Genomic DNA, 18767 nt, shown 5'->3' on the forward strand with positions numbered 1-18767 from the left:
AAAATAAAAACTTTGGTTGACGGAGGAAGTCGATATAAGGCACGACTTGTTGCAAGAGGTTTTTCACAGAAATATGGTGAAGACTACGACCATATTTTTGCTCCAGTTGTGAAACACACAAGCTTTCGAACATTACTTGCTGTTGCTTCACATAACAATTTGAAAGTTCATCACATTGATATAAAAACGGCGTTTTTGAACGGGAATATTGACAGAGAAATTTTTATAAAACAGCCAAAAGGTTTCATCGAGGAAGGAAAAGAGAATCTGGTTTGTAAGTTAAACCAAAGTATTTACGGGCTCAAACAATCCGCTAGATGTTGGAATCAAAGAATTAATGATGTGCTCACAAATTTCGGATTCAGAAGGGGAAAAGCGGATAATTGATAAAGCCCTTTCCGCCCTTGATAAAGCAAAACCATCACTTATTCCGCTAGATACAGGCTACTTCAAAGAAATAAAAGATGAAGATTTATTGGAAACCGACAACAAATATAGCATGGCTATTGGTTCACTACTTTACTTGGCTGGTAATTCCAGGCCAGATATTTCTGCTGCCGTTTCTATTTTATCGCGCAAAGTAAGCAAGCCGTCCAAAAGGGATTGGAATGAAGTGAAACGTGTGTTCAAATATCTGAAAGGGACTCGATGTGAAAAGCTTTGTGTAGGCACAAAAGACGTAAAGTTGACGGGTTATGCAGATGCCGATTGGGCAGGTGACAACAAAGATCGCAAGTCATCTAGTGGATATTTATTCAAACTTGGTCAAGCCACTATCAGCTATGCAAGCCGAAAACAAAACATCGTATCACTTTCATCAACTGAAGCAGAGTTGGTTTCACTTGCGGAAGCAACACAAGAGTGTATATGGTTGCAGCAATTGCTGAAGGATTTCAAAATTGATCTTATCGAAAAGCCACTTATATTTGAAGATAATTAAAGCTGTCTAAAAATACTAGACTCGGAAAGAATTAACCCACGCTGCAAACATATTGATATTAAATACTTTTATATTAAAGATGTTAAGAATTCCAATGAAATAGAATATAAGTACTGTCCTACGGCTACTATGATTGCCGATATGTTAACTAAGCCATTAGGCAACATAAAATTGAGAACACTCAAAGAACTTGTCGGATTAATTAAATAATATTTATATAGTGTTATTGAGAAGGGGTGTTGGATTTACTTTAACAATAACACTTTGTTACTTTCATTTATTATTTTTTATGTTTTACCAAGGTAGTCTTTGAAGTAATTTCTCACATAGTATACATATTTTTCATTTGTGAAATATCTTCTTGTTACTTCTAATAAAACCTTTGAATTGAAAACAATTCGAAACATTCTTCGTCTTCTTGCATTAGCTCACGGAAGCTAGACGTCGAAAAGCTGTCAACACAAAGATGGAAGCGATATATTCCACCCGTATGACCAATTGCTTGATGAAAGCACTCCTTTTTCGCAATTGTTAGCCATTGCCACATCATGGAAAATGCCGCCACATCCGTAGATATCAAAAGCCTGCACTAATAAATCCAAAGTACGACCAAGAGTGTCTAAATACTATTGAAGCCAAGTTTGCGGTATATAGAGCAGCCCTGCAGTCAGTAGCAACGCCCCAGGCGATGGATAGGTATCGGAAGAAAAGGAGTAAGCAGAAACTTCTATTCGCAACAGCAGAGAGAAATGGAAAAACGTGAATATGAATCGAGATGTTCAGGAGTCAAAATGAAGTCCGAAAATTCTACCAAAGAATTAAGCATCAAACGAAAGAAATCTGGCAACGGATTTTCCGTTGCCATTAGTGACGACGATGAGACTGCCGTCTAGTCAGAATGAGGTCTAAGCTGGCTGAAGAGCAACAATGCAGAAAGAGCCGATAAGTGTTCAGCTGAATTATATAAGATTGGAGGTGATATGGTGATGAGGCTTATGCATCAACTCGCTTTCGAGATCTGGCAAGAAGAACGCATACCCAATGTTTGGAACATCAGCATGTCCCGTACACAAGTCAGGAGACAAGACAGTTAGTGCCAACTCTAGAGGAAAAAGTCTTCTCATCGCATACAAGATACTTAAGAGCGCACTGGGGAAGAGATTAAAAGCTGTAGTCTACGATTTAGTTGGGCCCTCTCAAAAAGGCTTTATTTAGCCCTCATATATCCATTAAAGATTTAATATTCGCACTCCATCAAATCCCGAAAAAGTTCCGAGAGAATTAGATCAACCCTTACAAAATTTTCGTCTACTACAAAGCCGCCTTTGACAGCTCTATACGTTCAAAGCAAAGCAAAAGCAATGTCTGAGTTTTGTACCCCTGTTTAAATAGGAAAGAAACTCTACGAAGGTTCATAGCCAAACGATGTTTCAGAAAGGAGGCAGTCTATCGTGTACTCTCTTTAATTTTCTGTTAGAGACATTATACAAGAAGCAGGTGGCAAAATATTCTCAAAAGATCACACGCGACGACATCGATATTATGGGTCGGGCCATCGAAAACAGCATTTGAAAAGGTCAAAGAAAGTCATACATTTTATCAACCTCGGCACCATAAACGAAACGAACGACACAAGTATTGGCGAATAGATGCTACTTTGGACGACATAGGCAGTTTGTAAACCAAGATAACACGGATGTTGGCAGACCAGGCCACCAACATCCGACCCATTTGAAATCCCCAATGACCTAAACCAATAGGAAGGAAGTTTTTGTGCTCAGCACGGAATAACTATGATCACTACACAGCCTGGAACTCAAGCTCCAATCTGTGTGGTATTGTTCATTATCGCGAAAAGCTTAGCTACCGACCGCGTCCACAGGTGGCGGATAGCTGCAACTGCAGTCGCGGTATCGAATGCAGAGTCGTCGTGAGAGGCTGGGCGCCACCGGCTCTTGCCTTAACACTAAGTGCCTATGATGCTCGATATGACTATCCGGGTTATTGGCCCATTTTAAAACCCAAAGGTCATCATGTTCCCGTGGCGATCGGTCGTATGGACCAGAACCAGCTTGCTCATCTATAAGAGCTTAACCGCGATCGTCACCTCCACTTGAAAATGTGGAAATGTGAAAATTTACAAGGCTAGCAAAATTAGTTACGAATATAGCGTACTTTCGTCACATCAAAGTGGATGCCATGACGATGAATAATATGGCGTGAACCAATATTTTGAGATGTTACAAACAGAATGACAGAGTTAGTATATGTTCCATCCTATGATAAGGGTATGTTTCAGCAAATTGTGGAAGGTAGAAAAGAGTAAGTTAATAAAATTAAACCGGTGGTTGGAATATCTAGCCAACGCCCCAAGCGCCATAATTGTGTCATGGTTTATATGCGGTTGGTTGGGGTAGGTACGAAAGGCATTTCCATCTTTTTGTTAATGTTACATAAAAGCATATTTGAATCAGTGTCTGAGATAACAATCGTAGTTTGTGTATTAGATTTTTTTTTTAATTTTTTATCTTTGTTACGCTGAAACGTCAAAGTGACTAATTATTTCCCTAGCAGCACACAAATTTATAGCTATCTGTTTGCATGTGAGATTAGATAAAGCGTTTCACGGATATGAGGGAAGTGACGCAATTGATAATTACATTTAAAAACGTTTGAAAATTGTGTCGGAAATCATATTAGTACCTTTGGATTTGGAGCTTAAATAAAGTTTTTGGTGAATCAACTGGAGACGGTGAATCAACTATTTCTATAACTGTAGGCAAGGTCGGTTATAAGCTTCCTGAATAAAATTCGACCACATAAAGCTGGAAAACTAAAAAAAATTCTGCAGACAATGCCATTTTCAAACTATGACACTGGTTTTGTTTGTATTTTATCGATTTTACAGCAGAATCAAAAGGATTTTTAGCAAAAAGAAAAAAGTTTGACGTCCAAAGTAGTACAAAGTTGTGTTTTATATGCTTAAACCTAAACGTTCAGTTTTGGCCAATCAAGGAATCAATTAGACTCACGTGTCTTTACCTTATTATTTTCACTACAACGATTTTAGGGGATTTTCAACAAAGAGGAAGAACAAGAAACATGTCTTTGGAAAAAAATTAAAAAGATTTATTTGCAGTTTTTTTTAATCTCGTCTAAGGATTAGCCATAACTTTTAGAAGTCTTATAACCACTGTCTAGTAATTTTTTTTTTCTGTTACTCCATATAAACCTTAACTGCCACTTTAAGTTACTTAAAAACCCCTCGATATAAAGATTAATGCCGAATAACGTCAACAAGTGTAATTTTTTTGCACTTTATAGCTGACAAGGGTGTTCATTAGCTTGTCTATCCCATTCTAGCACTAAGATTTTTTAGTCTAATGTCTTTCACTGCCTCAACATTAGCGTAATAACTTCAAAAAAACAATTGCTGAAATGCCCATCGCACGGCCATAAAAAAGCACGTATAAATGTCCTTGAAAATACAAAAACGTTATACAGGGTGCGCCAGAGAAACTTACTTATTTGCAAGGTCAATAAAACAAAAGTACTTCAGTAATTGTTTAAATTCTTTTTTTTTCTTTGAGAATAAGTTAAACCGGTGTGCTTCGCTACACCCTGAAGAGTTTGCGGCCCAAATATGAAAATAATATATATTTGTATTTGTATACATTCGCCTCCACTAAAATAAAGTATACAAAAATTGTCATATTGGTCTTAAGATAACGGGGTGGTTTGATATCGAAATGAGTCAAATAAGCATTTAAAACTTTCGTAAAAGTTATAGCCCCTTGAACGTTGGAAAAGTGGAAAGTGGTCAACTTCGCCATCCTGAATCTCACTTGATCTTTGCTGCTACACCAATGCAGGTGAACATCTCTTTATTTATCTAAGCTCTCTTCAGACATTTGACCCTCCTGTCACTTTTGACATCTGTAAGGGCCTGGGGTATATAGTGAGGCGGAACTTAAGTCGAAGAATTTTTTTCTGTGACGTGTGGGCCGGCGTTTCGTATCCATGTGTCAAAGTACTGTATCTCTATTTTCGCTTCACTCTCTCTTTTTCATCTCTTTAGCACCTGACTGAGAACCTCAACCCGATGTCTGGAAAATGGACAGAGTAATCCCAATATTTAGGCCTGGAGAGAACTCGAGCAAGGGAGAATCCTACAGACCGCATTTCCTTCTTTCAGCCAAGACACACTTGGAGCAATGTAACTTAGATACCGGTTTAGCCAAACGGTGGTCTGTTGTTAAGACACTCTCGAACCCCGGTAGACGGGACGACAGGACCTCAGTCACTTTTGGCGACGTAACTGTGACTGATTCGAAGAGGTACGCCAGGTTGTTCAACCGTCACTTTGTTGTGCATCCCGAGAGTGACAGAGCTAGGGGGAGAGCCTTTTGTCGTATCCGTGGTCTCCGAGCAGAAAAACAGCCATCATTACCGTAGACGAAGTTACGAATGTCATCCGTGGCACCAAGTCATCTAAGGCGTTGTGCCCCGACGAAATCTCTACACTGATGCTGAAGAATCTGGATCAATCTGAGGTCGAGTACCATACGACTGTACTCAGCCTGTTTTTGAACTCTCTTATAGTACCCAATGTCTGGAAGATGGGCAAAATGGTCCCGCTACCGAAGCCTGAAAAGGACCGAATAAGGCAGAGTCGTATGGACCGATCTCCCTTCGCTCACCAGTAACCAAGACGCTTAAGGAACTACACCTCCCGAGTCTCGTAGCAGAATTTTCATTTGCCGACCATCAGCATGGATTTCGAAGACTGCATTGCACAACAACTGATCTGCATGCCATCACCGCACACATTTGCCGTGGCTTCAATCAACCCAGGCCATGTGATAGGACGATTCTCGTGGTATTTGACCTATCGAAGGCATTCGACATGGTCAGGACATCGCCAATAAGTTCCGTCCCTCCAGCCAGGCCTGAAACGCATCATTTGTGGAATTTAGAGATAAGAAATCGAAACACCGTAGAGTGAAACAGAGAGTTCCCCAAGACGGGGTGATATCTCCGGCACTGTTTAACCTCCACCTATCCTCCATTCCATCCGCCCCCAAGGGGGCATAGAAACTTTATCATATGCGGACGATTGTACGATCATGGCATCAGGCCTCCCGACCATCACATCTGCGGTAGGTTAAACGTCTACCTCAAAGAACTTGCCTCTTATTTCGCTGCAAGGAACCCAAAGATATCTGCCACCTAATCTTCAGCCACATTGTTCACTACATACACGCATGAAGTGCGTAGGGAGCTGAAAGTGATGGACGACGCAGTGACAATTCCGACCATCAATAGTCCCAAAATGCTTGGTGTCACATTTGATAGCTCTTACAGATTTTCCACACATGCCACAGCAATTTGCGATAAAGTCAAAAGTACAAACAAGGACCTTAAATCACTTGGCGGCATCACTTGGGGTGCTGACAAAGAAACCTTGTTGACCACGTTCAAAACAATTGGCTGGTCTGTGGTAAGTTATGCAGCACCAGTGTGATCTCGTCAGCTGTGACACGCAGTGGAATAATATTCAGATCTGTCAGAATGCACCCTTCGGGCGGACCGGCTATCTTCTCAGTTCTCACATGGACCACCTCCACCAAGAGACAAAGATCCTACCCGCCGCCAAATCTTCAACCACATTGTTCACACCTCCATTGACAAAAGAGTAGTTCTGGCTCAACTACTTTTCGGCAGATGCAACCGCCTTAAATCCTACTGGGCTAGGACTCATGACAACGTGCTGAATGTGTGTCCCGCGTGCGAATGGATTCCATACGACACACGTCACCTGCCCAGCCAACCCTATGATCTAGTACTAAATCCCTCTGGACGCAGAGTTCCTGGATCTAAAAATTTAGCAAAACCTAGTAAATGAATCACGGTTGAAAACACAAGATTCTGCTACAACTACAACAACTGGTCCCTTATCATTGAGCTTTAATTTGAATCGGGCAGCAAATGTGTAAAGTATAACCTACTTTGGGGTAAAATTCACTTAAAGAAGTGCCAACCAAGCGTCGGACGGAATTATATATAAGAAGGGTGTCCCTTATAATTGGCGTAAACTTGACACGAGTAGGCTCTTTTCCCCTATGAAATGGTTTCTGATATAACTTTAGTTGAGCAGACGTCATGCAAAAATCAATGAATATATGCTTTCCAAATCATAAAAATAATTTACATATTTACCTACATACATGTTCCCAAAAACAAATATGTTTTGATGTTTGCGTGTTAATCGAGCTATAAACACGTATTGTTTGAAGGGACAGATCAACACATTCACAGATGTTTACTTAAGAAATTTACCAGTCAGCAGCATTCAAAGAAATAATTAAATAGTTATAAAATTGATGCGTTACTCAAAGTCAGACTAATATCGATAGCTTTCTAACAACCTGACAGTGGCATTTGAGTTTTTTATCCCTTCCAAATGCTTGTAGAACTAAAACTCTTTTCCATATGTTCGTTCTGTTTAAAACACTTCGATGATGGACTACTTTAACATTCTTATTTGAATATCTTCTCTGAACTCTATACAACTAGTTTATTCTCATGTGACCTCGCGGTCTGATTTGAAGTCACACTCTACTTGTTTTTGATTAAGCAATGGCATACTTTATACATACCTGTGTGGAATATATGTTACACGCTGCCCAACGCACAGATGCACCCAAGTCGATAAGTGTTTCTATTAAGACCGCTGTTTGGGCATTTATGTGGGTACAACCCACTATTTTTGCATCCTTAAGTGGTTTGTCATCGGCTGCTCTTTTCCTGAGAGCCATTATGCCGGGCATTTCTTGTTCGGCTATCTCGATTTCCCTTCGACCAAACGCATTCTGATTTATGTTACGTACACAGAAATCAGAACCACCTTTGGAATTCTTTTGCACCTTCTCTCGTGGTGGTACATCATCACCATCATCCGAGCTGCTGCCCGTATAAGAGGCAGATGAAAATGAGTCGGTGGATGAAGCCGACAATGAACGACTACGATATCGACTGGTTTTCTTTAAAGCACTTGATTGTTTCGATTCTTTTTTATCCGCATTGGAGCCAGGATCAGGAACTGGTGTATCCGACAAGTTGTTCATGGTGTTGATGTGTTGTTACCTTCCTTGTCTGTTCTCGAGCCGAGCTAATTGACGTTTGTCTGCCACACCACCAAAACAGCTGTTCTCGGCAGTAGCTGCTGCTGCTACTTTAAAATTTTATTAAATACGAACAGAAAAAAAGGAAGATTCAATTCTCCGTATTATTTGCTTTGCTCACGTAATGCTCACGTGATGTCTATTGAATGTTGTTTCGTTTTATTCGTTGCTTTATTGTTATGGCTTTCCCTTCGTCTTGGCTTTGGAATTTGCGGTTGTGTGTGCGTGTGTGTTTGTTTTTGCTTGGCTCTGTAATTGTCATTAAGTGCCCCGTTCGTCCGACAACAAAATATCCCCCGCACTAATCGACACAAGTGAATGCACGCGTCTGTTTATGGATCTGAGCACAGAGAATACTAAACAACAAGACAAGCGCCGCAACCAGATGCTCACTAACGTTGAAGTTGAGCTGTCAAGCGTTCAGTAGTAAATGTAAAAAAGCTTTCAACGAGTAGCGGCACAGGTATCTTCTTGCGACTTGGGTAATTGTTTTCGATAGACAAACTAAAAAAAATGTTTAGTTTCTGCACCCAAGGTAAACAAAGTCTTAAAAAAATAATATGACAGCTCATTTGGCTTTGGAAAAAAATCACATATCAGCTGATTCTGTTACGCTAGTTTGGCAAATAAATATAGAGGAACAAAAACAATAAGTGTGTTCGTGTACTTAAAAATTTGTGTCAATTTGCACAAATTGTAACTGTAAGTCGTTCGCGTACTTAATTTGCCAGCAGTAGAGAAAGAGCAAAATTTTGAGAGTTTGGTAATTGACGGGATGCACTAATAAGGTGAAGTCATGTGAACAGCTGAGTAAAATTTTTTTATTTTTGTTTTAATTTTGCAGTAAATCGAAATATCAAAGGCTTGATATCACAGCTGTAATATTTTCCAATATATTAAATGTGTTCTATTTGATCCGATATTCCACAAATAAGCAACAAAATAGTGTTATAATGATAACAATACAAAAATGGAACATATTTGTAGAATATAAGTTGTAATAGAAAGTTTTTTCTAAAACCCCTCTGACATTTCAATTTACGGCATTTGCTACTCAAGGTAGTTTCGTTGGGGGTATGTTTTGTTGTTGTGCTAATGACCTTACCTTTTACAAAATTTCAATACAAAAGGGAAAGGCTGCCTTACCAGTTAACCCAAAAAATAATACAAAAAAAACTATTTTGGGCACATCACTTAAACAATCTTTTAAGCCAGTATAACATACCCCACATTGATGAAAACTTTAGTCTGATTTCCTGGAATGCAATGGCAGCAAATTTAATTGAAGAAATGAGTTTACGCAACAACAGTATTGCTATTCAAAGAGCACAGCAAAGTAGCACTAGACTATATAAATATTTGGACTACACGAGAAGTCATATGTACCTCAGTGGAAACTATACCAATGAAGAAATTGCATGGATATTTAAGGCCAGATGTGACCTAATATTTTTGAACGCTAACCACTTTGCCACACATACAAATGCCAACGACCAGTGTACGATATGTAACCTACAAGAAAGAGAAACGCTTCATCACTTTTTAGGTATTTGCCCAATATATCGACATTTAAGGAATGGTTTTTTCGGTAGATCTGCATTAAATGAGGACGCCATCATACGAATATTAGATGGAACAGACACCCAAGACTGGAAAAATCTTATCGGATATATAAAAGCGGCTCTACACTACCGTAAATTGATAACAACGGAGTTTGCCTAGACCTTTTTTAACTGAATAAGTTCATTATACTACAAATTTTAAAATGGATAACTCATAAATATCCGGCTGACGACACAAGTCATAGCCGATTAATCTTTATTATTTTTTGATTTTCTTCTTACACTCACTCAATTAATTTTTATAATCACTGTTAAATTATATAATGAGAAATGTAATAAATAAATAAAGATTGTACTACTACTACTACCTTACCTTTTAATTGTACCATGAGTAATTGAGAGCTTTTTCCAACAGGGATTTACAGCGTCAAACAGTTGTTTTATGAAAATCAGCTGCTTCATAAAAATAGAACAGACCTATTACGTGTGTTCCTGTACCCAAAAATTTGTGCAATTTGGTATTGGAAGTCTTTCGCGTTCTGTTGGCAATAAAAACTATTTTTGAGAGTAAATTTTCAATTCAGTACGATTTATTAAATTAACTTTAAATTGTTCTCACAATGAGATATTTTTCTAACTGACGTGTAAAAGAAATAACAGACATATATTCAAGTATTTTTTCAAAGGTATGGTGATTAATAAAAATAATAGTAGAAAACAAGTATTTGTTGGCAACCCGTACTTTATTTGCTAGTAGAAGAGAGCGAGAGAATGCGTGAGAGCAAGCTAAGTTTTGAGTTTGGCAATTGAGAGCTTGCAGATTTCTACTGGAGGTTTTTTTCCAGCAGAGATTTGCTGCATCGAACAGCTGTTTTAATGGAGACCTACAGACCTAAAAGGTCTGTTTGCCTACTTTAACAGTAAAAAATTATAAATAGTTTAATAAGAATTGCCGAATTACGTTCAATTGTGTTGAAAAAAAGTAAAATATACAAATAAATATTTTCTTTAACTTTTGGCACCGTTTATAGCAAGACTTAACGTAGGGTGCGAACTGAAGAAAATGTTGCAGCTGTATCGGCCAGTGTTAATGATGACCATCAATTATCGACAGGTGTGAAGTCTTTCAAAGTACAGCGGGTACAAGAATTGAAGCCGAACGACCTACCGCAACGCAGAATTTTTGGGAAATGGGCTCTTGGAAAGTTGACCGAAGATCCACTTTTTTTATCGAAAAATTGTGTTCAGAAACGAAGATCATTTTTGAATCAATGGGCACGTAAATAAGCAGAATTGTCGATTTTGGAGCGAAGATCAGCCAGAAGCATTGCAAGAGCTACCAATACATCCAGAAAAAGTCAAAGTTTGGTGCGGTTTTTGAGCTGGTGGCATCATTGGACCGTACTCCTTAAAAGATGATGCAAATCGTAACGTAACTGTGAATGGTAAGCGCTACCGTAAAATGATATCCAACTTTTTTTGCACCCAATGCAAGAGCTTGACTTGCATGGCATGACACGTCTATACAGATAAGCCCGCTTCAATTGACGCATTGAAAGATAACATTGAAGCATTTATTCGTGAGATACCAGCCGAAATGTTGAAAAGAGTATGCCAAAATTGGACTAAGCGGACATTTGATGCACAGTCATACCCAACATTTGCATGAAATAATCTTAAAACATTAATTTATATGGACCGTACTATCGATTCAAATAAAGATTTCATGATTTTTTTTTTTTTTGAAAAACTTTCCTATAGCTCCTAAAAAATCACCTACAATGCGAACACTCTTATACATTGGCTTGCACAATCCAAATATTATTAGTTAAATTGAAAACACCGATATGTAGAAATTATTGGCTGGAACATGCTTGAAATAAATTATGTTATCATATGCAAATTTTCAGTACTTTTTATTTTAAAAAATTATTACAAATATTTTCTATAGGTATAACAATAATATCAACGCTACACACAACCAATTGCTTTATTCCCAATATCACATCTCTTTATAGCCGCAAACTTCTGAATCCTATTCAAAAATGTTGCACAAAAGAATTATTCAGCTAAACATAGTTAATATAAAAAACAAAGTACCTGTTCATCGGTAACTAAATGAGATTCTGTCAATAACCCGGCGTCATAAAGATGTGCTGACAGATTCAGTTTCTGCTGCTTGCCTTTTATACCAAGTTTCGCGTTATCCTTAATAAATTGTACAGCTCTGCTGTCATCAACTACTGACATTTGAAGACATTTGCCCCAGGCCAAAAGTGCCAAAGGGCGTTCAGCCGTTAACAGGAGCGACGGTGAAATAATATGCCGATACAAACATCCTTGTAGGGTATTCTGGAGCTGTTTAATTTGTCCGGAAAAGGCACATGGATGATATAAAAATACAATTGCGCCATCTGCCAAGCTTCGAAGCCATCTTTGTGGTGGCAAATATTTATAGGCGCCGAACTTGGGAGCCAAAGGGCGGTAAGGACCACTGAAATAATAAGACTTTGCTTAAGACTATGCCTTAACCGATTTCAAATGGCAACTTACAATGTTGGTAATGTCTCATTGTAATCGATTCGTTCGCTGATACATTTAACAGGTGGCTGGTATGCAGCAGGCACAAAATGCTCTATTAACAAACTTGAAGTGTTAAAATTTGGCTCATATTCAGTACGATTCCCAAAGCACAAAAAATTGTACGAATGTCGTTTGTCCTCGGGATCAAAATCAATCGCAATATTTTGCTGTAATTAAAATCAATCTAGAGTAAATAAATATATTTATTTCAGCATTTCATCTTTCGTCACCTTGCCATTATCACATTTGTTTGCATATGCAAAGTCGTCACTTTTTTCTGTAAATACGTCAGAAGATTTTCCGGGGGGATGTGGGAACCAAGGGCCTTGCCATGAGTCTTTGTTGGTGTTGGCAGCTGATGCCACATTGGCTGTTTCTATGCTATCATCATAGTAATTAGGTGGTTTGGGAAACCACAAACCTTTCCAGTTAGTATTTATTTCATTTTCCCGAAGTGAACCTTTTTTATGCACTTTACATTCGTTGTGTATAACAAAGTGTAATATAAAAATGAAAATAGAAGATTTTATCATCATTCAATCAGAGAGAAAATTAAAAGAAAAACTTAAGAATTGAATAAACAAACAAAAACAATGAATCGATAAGAGATGTGGAATCTTCGCATGAATGATGTCAAACAGGTGTTTTTGTTATCGTAAATCGTTTTCATATCTAAAGGGTCCGTCACACCCAAAGATACGAAACCATTTAATATGGACATGGCACATCAAGATGCGTGGTCATCGTAATAGTATTGGTAAAAAAAAATAAAATAAATATTTGTAAAAATCTTTATTTCATATTGCATGGAGTTAATAAAAAATGTAGTTTAATTCGTTGTTGCAAGAAAAATTCACCATTGCCAATGGTGAATGGGGGTCCCATAAGCTCCGGCGTAGGTACATCCGTGCTTGTGTGGGGACGGGCGTTTCTTCACCATTCGGGTTCTCCATTCTTCCTGTCTTTCTTGGAAGAATGGAGAACTTTGAACGCATTTCAGGCCGTAAAACATATGATTTGAATATGATTACTGTTCAAAAATTGTTTTACAGTGCGAATATTAGAGATTTTTTTATGATTTTAATATTAAACCGCATTATTGACAATTTCAATTGAAATTAACTTTGGAAATGACTAAAATAAGCTGATTTTTAGAAATTCGTGGGAAGCAAAAGACGCGTCGTATGTAACTCAAACCAAAGAACGCATGTGGGCGCATTTGATTGCTTAAGCACGCATAAAACGTGGTATGTAACTCGGACTGTGCTTAAGCAATCCGATGCGCCCCTTGGGTTTAGGTACATACAATGCATCATATAATTACCAGGTAGTGTACCGTAAACAGCTGAGTACAATTTTTTCTAGCGAAGTCCACTATTTGTCAACGAATTTTGATTGTGTGTGTGTATTATAGTTACGAACCATAACACACACAAACATGGAAAAATGGCACGAGCTAGTAACATACACAAAATCAAAGTTGCACTAATCACTGATTTTGACAGATAGTGCACTCAATTTTTTGTTGTTGGGCAACTGCCACTACCTGTTAATGAATATATCTTGCTTGAAACTATTGGCGGTTTCATTTAAGTTTGTTTCATTGGTTTCAATGGTTCCTTTTTCTTAATATATTTGAGAAAAAATATATAAAATAGAGAAAACAATAAGTGCCGATAAAGAAACGTGTTTAGGAATAGGACCAAACACATTTGATTGATGTCAAATTCCGCTCGCGAAATAATTTAAAATTTCAGCGGCTATTCAGAAAGCAGAATAGAATACCAACCCTTAAGAAGAAATTTGATTTAAATATTATGTCACCCTGCATAGTAATCTTCAATGATACCATCAGCTACGTTTGTCTTGTTCTCCAGTTTCGAAATAGTAATCTAAAAGGAATGGTCCAAGAAAATCTGTGGTATGTGCTATACACCAAATTACAGGTATAATATCCACTCTAATTTGGTGCATTTGTCTTTTTGAACAAAGTCCATTTATGGACTCCATGGATGCACTGGATTGGATATGGATTGCACTTTATGTCCTGCCCCCAGTTCTAAACAGAATTCTGGAGGGGTTGCTCTACGAAAAACAGTTTTGTGATATGTGCGATACACCAAATTGAAGGTACTGATCTCCTCATTTATTTGGTATACGCACTTTTGCGAACGAAGTGAATTTACGGCCTCCAGAATGGAGGAATTGGTTAACTCAAAGCTTAATATTTTGGCGTCATTGCTAAAAACGGTTGATAATTTTCGTACTTCTGAATTTTTTACGTTTGTGTCACCCTGCATAATGCCATCATCTGAGTTATCGATGGTAACTCCACGCAGGTTTCTATAGATTTTCTGATTTTATTTCGGTCATCCAATTTTTGTACTATTAACATTTTTGGCATATTAGAATGGGTATTAGAAGTTGGTCATCAATTTTCGTTTTATTGTCTTTATTTGGCATTGGTCAGGTAATAAAGTGTGCATGCAGCGTATTGGCATTTCGTCGAAATTATATTTTATTTGACAAATCTACGCGTGCAAGTTAAATCTAAAGCGATATTTTGAGTTGTATAGCTTCATTTATTGTATTAATAGATGGTCAAATCAAGATAAGACTTTTTAGATATTATTTAATTACTATTTAACATCTCGAAACCCAGATGAAAGGATATGAACTCGTTATGGCCATTGAATATTTAGAGACGCCAATTACATGTCTTGTCATATCAAGCATCACAGGTACTCAGTCATTAAACAATAACAGGTGCCAACCGACCACTCACTGATACTCTCCACTCGAGACTGCAGTTTTAGTTACTCCACTATCCGGAGCATATGTACGCGCCCGGTAGCTTTCAGCTGAGGTCCTCTTGATGGCGTCGAACATCACACAAATCAGAGCTCACAGATTCAACAAGCGTGGTGCTCATAGTTCCAATCCGTGTGGTGCTTATAGTCATCCCTTGTCAACGAAGCAGTAACTGATCCGAAGAGATGTCCCAGGTTGCTAAACCGTCAATTTAACACCACTTCAATGGGGTTTAAGTATCAGTTTCGATACAGGATCGTTTCTGGCCAAAAACTGCTGCCCCTCCGCATATCTGCAGATACAACAACAACAACAATCGTCAATTTATAGAGTAAACTGAGAGTGACACTGTGAGAAGAGTCATTCGTTGCATGTGTAGTCTCTGACTCAACGACCAACTATCACAAACGTCATCCAAAGCGCATAAACGTCCAAGGCAAAATTTGGAGGTACCAGCAGCCGAGTGCCTGATCTAGGTACTTAACGTGGTTGAGGACACTTTTATTGTTCCCAGTGAGTAATACCGCTACCGAACCAGGGAAGGGTTCCAGTAAAGCAGATTCCATCGAGAAGAGGGACCGGTCAGTCGGCACGACGACTGCTTTGCACAGCATCAACCTACATTTTGCCAAAGTCTCAAACAGTTATGCTACGCCCAAATGGACCTTCAACCCAAATTGAATACTTGGATCGTGAATTACTTATGTTGTTCTTTGAGACAAGATTTGAAGACCGAAGCTTAGAGTGTGCTGGGGATTTCTCCGAGTCGGGTAGATATCTCCGGCACTGTTTATCAAATGCAGACGATTGTACGATTATTGGTTCATCCACCTACTTTAACAACAAATCTACTAGATACATGGATAGTGCTAAAACTGTGACAGACGTAGAAACTGAAGTAGAAACCATAGGTCTCAATTTGTTGTTGTTGTTGTTGTTGTAGTAGCAGTGTGTGGTACACTGAGACGGCAGCCCTTGCCGATGAAGGAATTCATCAGGTCAATCCGGTACATACAACCGGCTGCCATGGGATTGGGTCTCAATTTGTAATCGAGATTCACGTTTTTAACGTCAAAGTTCGTCAGTCAAGCGGTATCTTTATATGGGAGCTACCTACATTCAAATCCGAATTGATTTTGGAGAAGTTTAGCAGATGCTTTCGGATAAATCCGGTGTATGTATATATGAGAGCTAAATCTAAATCTGAACGAATTTTTACCTAAGCTCAAAGCAATTTTTTCTTTATGCTAAAAAAATTATGTGCGCGAAATTTTGTGATTATTGGCTAACAAATGCGACCTCCACCTTTATCAAAAAAAAAATGTACAGGGAAAATAGTAACACCATTCAAGAGGATATGGTAGTGGAAGCCTTATACAGTTACCGAGTGAATGCTGATGCGATGAAGTTAACCTTCTCTATAGACCAGAGTAATTCTAGCGCAACCGACTTGTGGCAGATTCATCCGCCTCAATTTCTACTGGACTAGAATTAGTTACCAGTGACCGAATGACTCATGACAACTTTTCATCTGCCAAGCGTATTTTACTCAACTCACAATCAGATCACTTTCGACGCACCTTACCCAAGTTGCTGAGATCCTAGATGTGATTATACGATTGTTTTTTATTTTGGCCGAAATGTTTTAATCTTTACGTTGGTGTCAAAAGATGATATATCGTTACATAAAAATGGAACTTAACTTTCGTAGATAGTATGCAAAATGTATTTGATCCTAAAAATCGATGAAATGCCAATAACTGGAATTGATAAATACAACATAGTAAATTATTTATTTTTATTAATATTTTCCTAAAGTCTTATATAGAATATGATGGCTGGATTAATGTTGAATTACTGCATTCCCTGAATGCTGATAAGCCAGAAACCTTTACATACAGGGCAAATATTTCCATACCTAGTTTAAACACTGGATTATCTAATATTGTCCAAAATCCAATGTCATCAGAAGACTTGAAAAACTTAAAGGTACGTCATGTTAAGTATATGATACATATGTGTATACATTTTAATTTTAATCATTTGTTTCCCACATAGGATCTTGCAGCCAATAATGGATTTTATAGACTTAAGGCTAACGTTGAATATCCCAATGGCTTAAGACGTACATTCACCACTGCTAATAAGGCATGTGGCCTATTAAGTGTTCTACTAAATGACGAACTTTGGATAGCAATTGATGGCAACGGTTATGTTAATGGCATCACCTCCACCTTATCAGCATCTGGGGATGAAATATATGATTGTTCATCCTATGACTTTTCAACATTCACAATTAGTGAATTCAGCACTGATATATTGATTAAACATACTGAATTGGCACCAGTGCCTGATACGGCATCATTTATACAAAAGATTGAGAGAGAACGGGAAGCAAGAGACAGAGGAGAAGTTAAAGACAACCGTGGTTTCTTTGGTAAATATGTAAGTACACCTCAATTTTTTATTAAGTAGCAGTAGCAGGAAATTTTATTTGAGTAAAATTTAATTAACAATGGAGATATCAGGCAAACTACTGCAACAACTTAAAATGCAAAACGTCAATCAATCTGCTTCACCAAAACCATGCTCCTCTAGTTGTTAGCAACAAGAGAATGCCATACATCGTGATGCACATTGCCTTGTTTTTTAGGCTACGCTGAATTATCAGAGCTTTTGAAAAATATTTCTTCACATTTTCGTGAGATGTAAATTTCGGTTCGTTTCAAACATTTTACCGTAAATCGTATTTTACTTTATTAGCTGCCTAATAATTTCTAGAATGTCGTTGGCAAATTCTACACCCTATAATTTACTTTTTTGGAGGCCATCGTAGCGCAGAGGTTAGCATGTCCACCTATGAAGCTGAACGCCTGTGTCCGAATCCTGGTTATCCCCTCCTAATGCTTTCGTCATTTATGGGGTTCTTTGCCATGTAAAAACTTCTCCCCAAAGAGATCGCACTGCGGCACGCCGTTCGGACTCGGCTAGAAAAAGGAAGTTCCTTATCATTGAGCTTAAACTTGAATCGGACTGCACTCATTGATATGCAAGAAGTTTGCCCCTGTTCCTTAATGGAATGTTCATGGGCAAACTTGCATTTGCATAGCTTACTTTTATAAATAACTTTACTTTATTTTTTTTTTGTTTTACATTCTATTCCGTGGGCGAGCATTGAAGGATATTAAATTTGCTTTAGGAAATCTGAAGAATTTTTAAATTTTTGTTAAGCCATGTTCTGAAGAACTTCAAATAATCTCTTTACCATTCTATTTTCAGTGGATTTACATTGTTCCAGTTGTTATTTTGCTCTTTGTGTCGGGAGCAACGAATCCAGATCAACAACAAAAGTAGAGTATATTCCTGCAAAACTGAAGCTAGCAGAGAAATAAAAAATAAATTAATTTAAATTCTGTTGTAACTTTTCCAAATATAAGCAAACAAAACATGTTGTTTTACTTTTGCCAAAGGTAGTCAAATTCAAATAACGTCTATTCATTTCAATAGCCGACAATAGAGTTATCGGGAAAACATATGAAATGCAAACAATAACTTAATGCCTGGATTTGTTTGCAAAACACTAACAAGCGAAAGCTATAATTTGTACCAATCTTATGACAGCCGGTTGTAGGTGCCGGATTGATGCGATGGAGTCGTTCATCGGCAAGGGCTGTGGCCTCACAGTGT

The 18767-nt window shown here is 38.0% G+C and overlaps 3 protein-coding genes and 2 long non-coding RNA genes across 7 annotated transcripts in view; 3 read left to right on the plus strand and 2 right to left on the minus strand.

Annotated features, from left to right (window-relative positions):
• LOC106081690 (adenosylhomocysteinase-like 1) overlaps positions 1–8491 on the minus strand; it is a 32498-nt gene extending 24007 nt beyond the window's left edge. For 2 of the 3 annotated variants that reach the window (XR_009397748.1, XR_009397749.1), the window contains exon 1: positions 7600–8491. Coding sequence is in view for 1 of the 3 variants with exons in the window: in XM_013243841.2 (XP_013099295.1) it covers positions 7600–8067 (468 nt within the window). In the remaining 2 variants the exon portion in view is untranslated. The remainder of the gene's footprint in view (positions 1–7599) is intronic. The other variant, XM_013243841.2, reaches the window with a different exon arrangement.
• Positions 8492–8521: 30 nt separating this feature from the next.
• On the plus strand, positions 8522–9196 carry LOC131996317 (uncharacterized). The gene is made up of 3 exons (XR_009397771.1): positions 8522–8587; positions 8646–8912; positions 8969–9196. It is a non-coding gene; the product is annotated as an uncharacterized LOC131996317 (long non-coding RNA).
• Positions 9197–10114: 918 nt separating this feature from the next.
• On the plus strand, positions 10115–11589 carry LOC131996313 (uncharacterized). Its single transcript, XR_009397765.1, has 2 exons — positions 10115–10372; positions 10718–11589. It is a non-coding gene; the product is annotated as an uncharacterized LOC131996313 (long non-coding RNA).
• On the minus strand, positions 11584–12863 carry LOC106081681 (uncharacterized). Its single transcript, XM_013243828.2, has 4 exons — positions 12500–12863; positions 12240–12436; positions 11787–12180; positions 11584–11721 (listed from the first exon to the last, which is right to left on the minus strand). Exons 1-4 carry the CDS (start codon positions 12803–12805, stop codon positions 11689–11691), a joined length of 930 nt encoding a protein of 309 aa, XP_013099282.2. The 5' UTR covers positions 12806–12863; the 3' UTR covers positions 11584–11688.
• A 1721-nt stretch (positions 12864–14584) lies between these two features.
• On the plus strand, positions 14585–18559 carry LOC106081675 (ER membrane protein complex subunit 10). Its single transcript, XM_013243822.2, has 4 exons — positions 14585–14739; positions 16899–17069; positions 17139–17525; positions 18360–18559. The coding sequence occupies exons 1-4, from the start codon at positions 14680–14682 to the stop codon at positions 18432–18434; spliced, it is 693 nt and encodes a 230-aa protein (XP_013099276.2). The 5' UTR covers positions 14585–14679; the 3' UTR covers positions 18435–18559.
• The last annotated feature ends 208 nt before the right edge of the window (positions 18560–18767 follow it).

This window comes from Stomoxys calcitrans, chromosome 1 (genome assembly GCF_963082655.1).
Source record: "Stomoxys calcitrans chromosome 1, idStoCalc2.1, whole genome shotgun sequence".
In the NCBI taxonomy this organism is placed as follows: Eukaryota; Metazoa; Arthropoda; class Insecta; order Diptera; family Muscidae; genus Stomoxys; species Stomoxys calcitrans.

Coding starts and splice junctions, on each gene's coding strand:
- LOC106081681 (XM_013243828.2), bottom strand. CDS start 12,805: ATGATGATAAAATCTTCTATTTTCATTTTTATATTACACTTTGTTATA. Junction 12,437..12,499: donor ACAAATGTGATAATGGCAAG/GTGACGAAAGAT, acceptor TTTTAATTACAG/CAAAATATTGCGATTGATTT. Junction 11,722..11,786: donor ATTTAGTTACCGATGAACAG/GTACTTTGTTTT, acceptor ATTTTTGAATAG/GATTCAGAAGTTTGCGGCTA.
- LOC106081675 (XM_013243822.2), top strand. CDS start 14,680: ATGGGTATTAGAAGTTGGTCATCAATTTTCGTTTTATTGTCTTTATTT. Junction 17,070..17,138: donor AAGACTTGAAAAACTTAAAG/GTACGTCATGTT, acceptor TTTCCCACATAG/GATCTTGCAGCCAATAATGG. Junction 17,526..18,359: donor GTGGTTTCTTTGGTAAATAT/GTAAGTACACCT, acceptor TTCTATTTTCAG/TGGATTTACATTGTTCCAGT.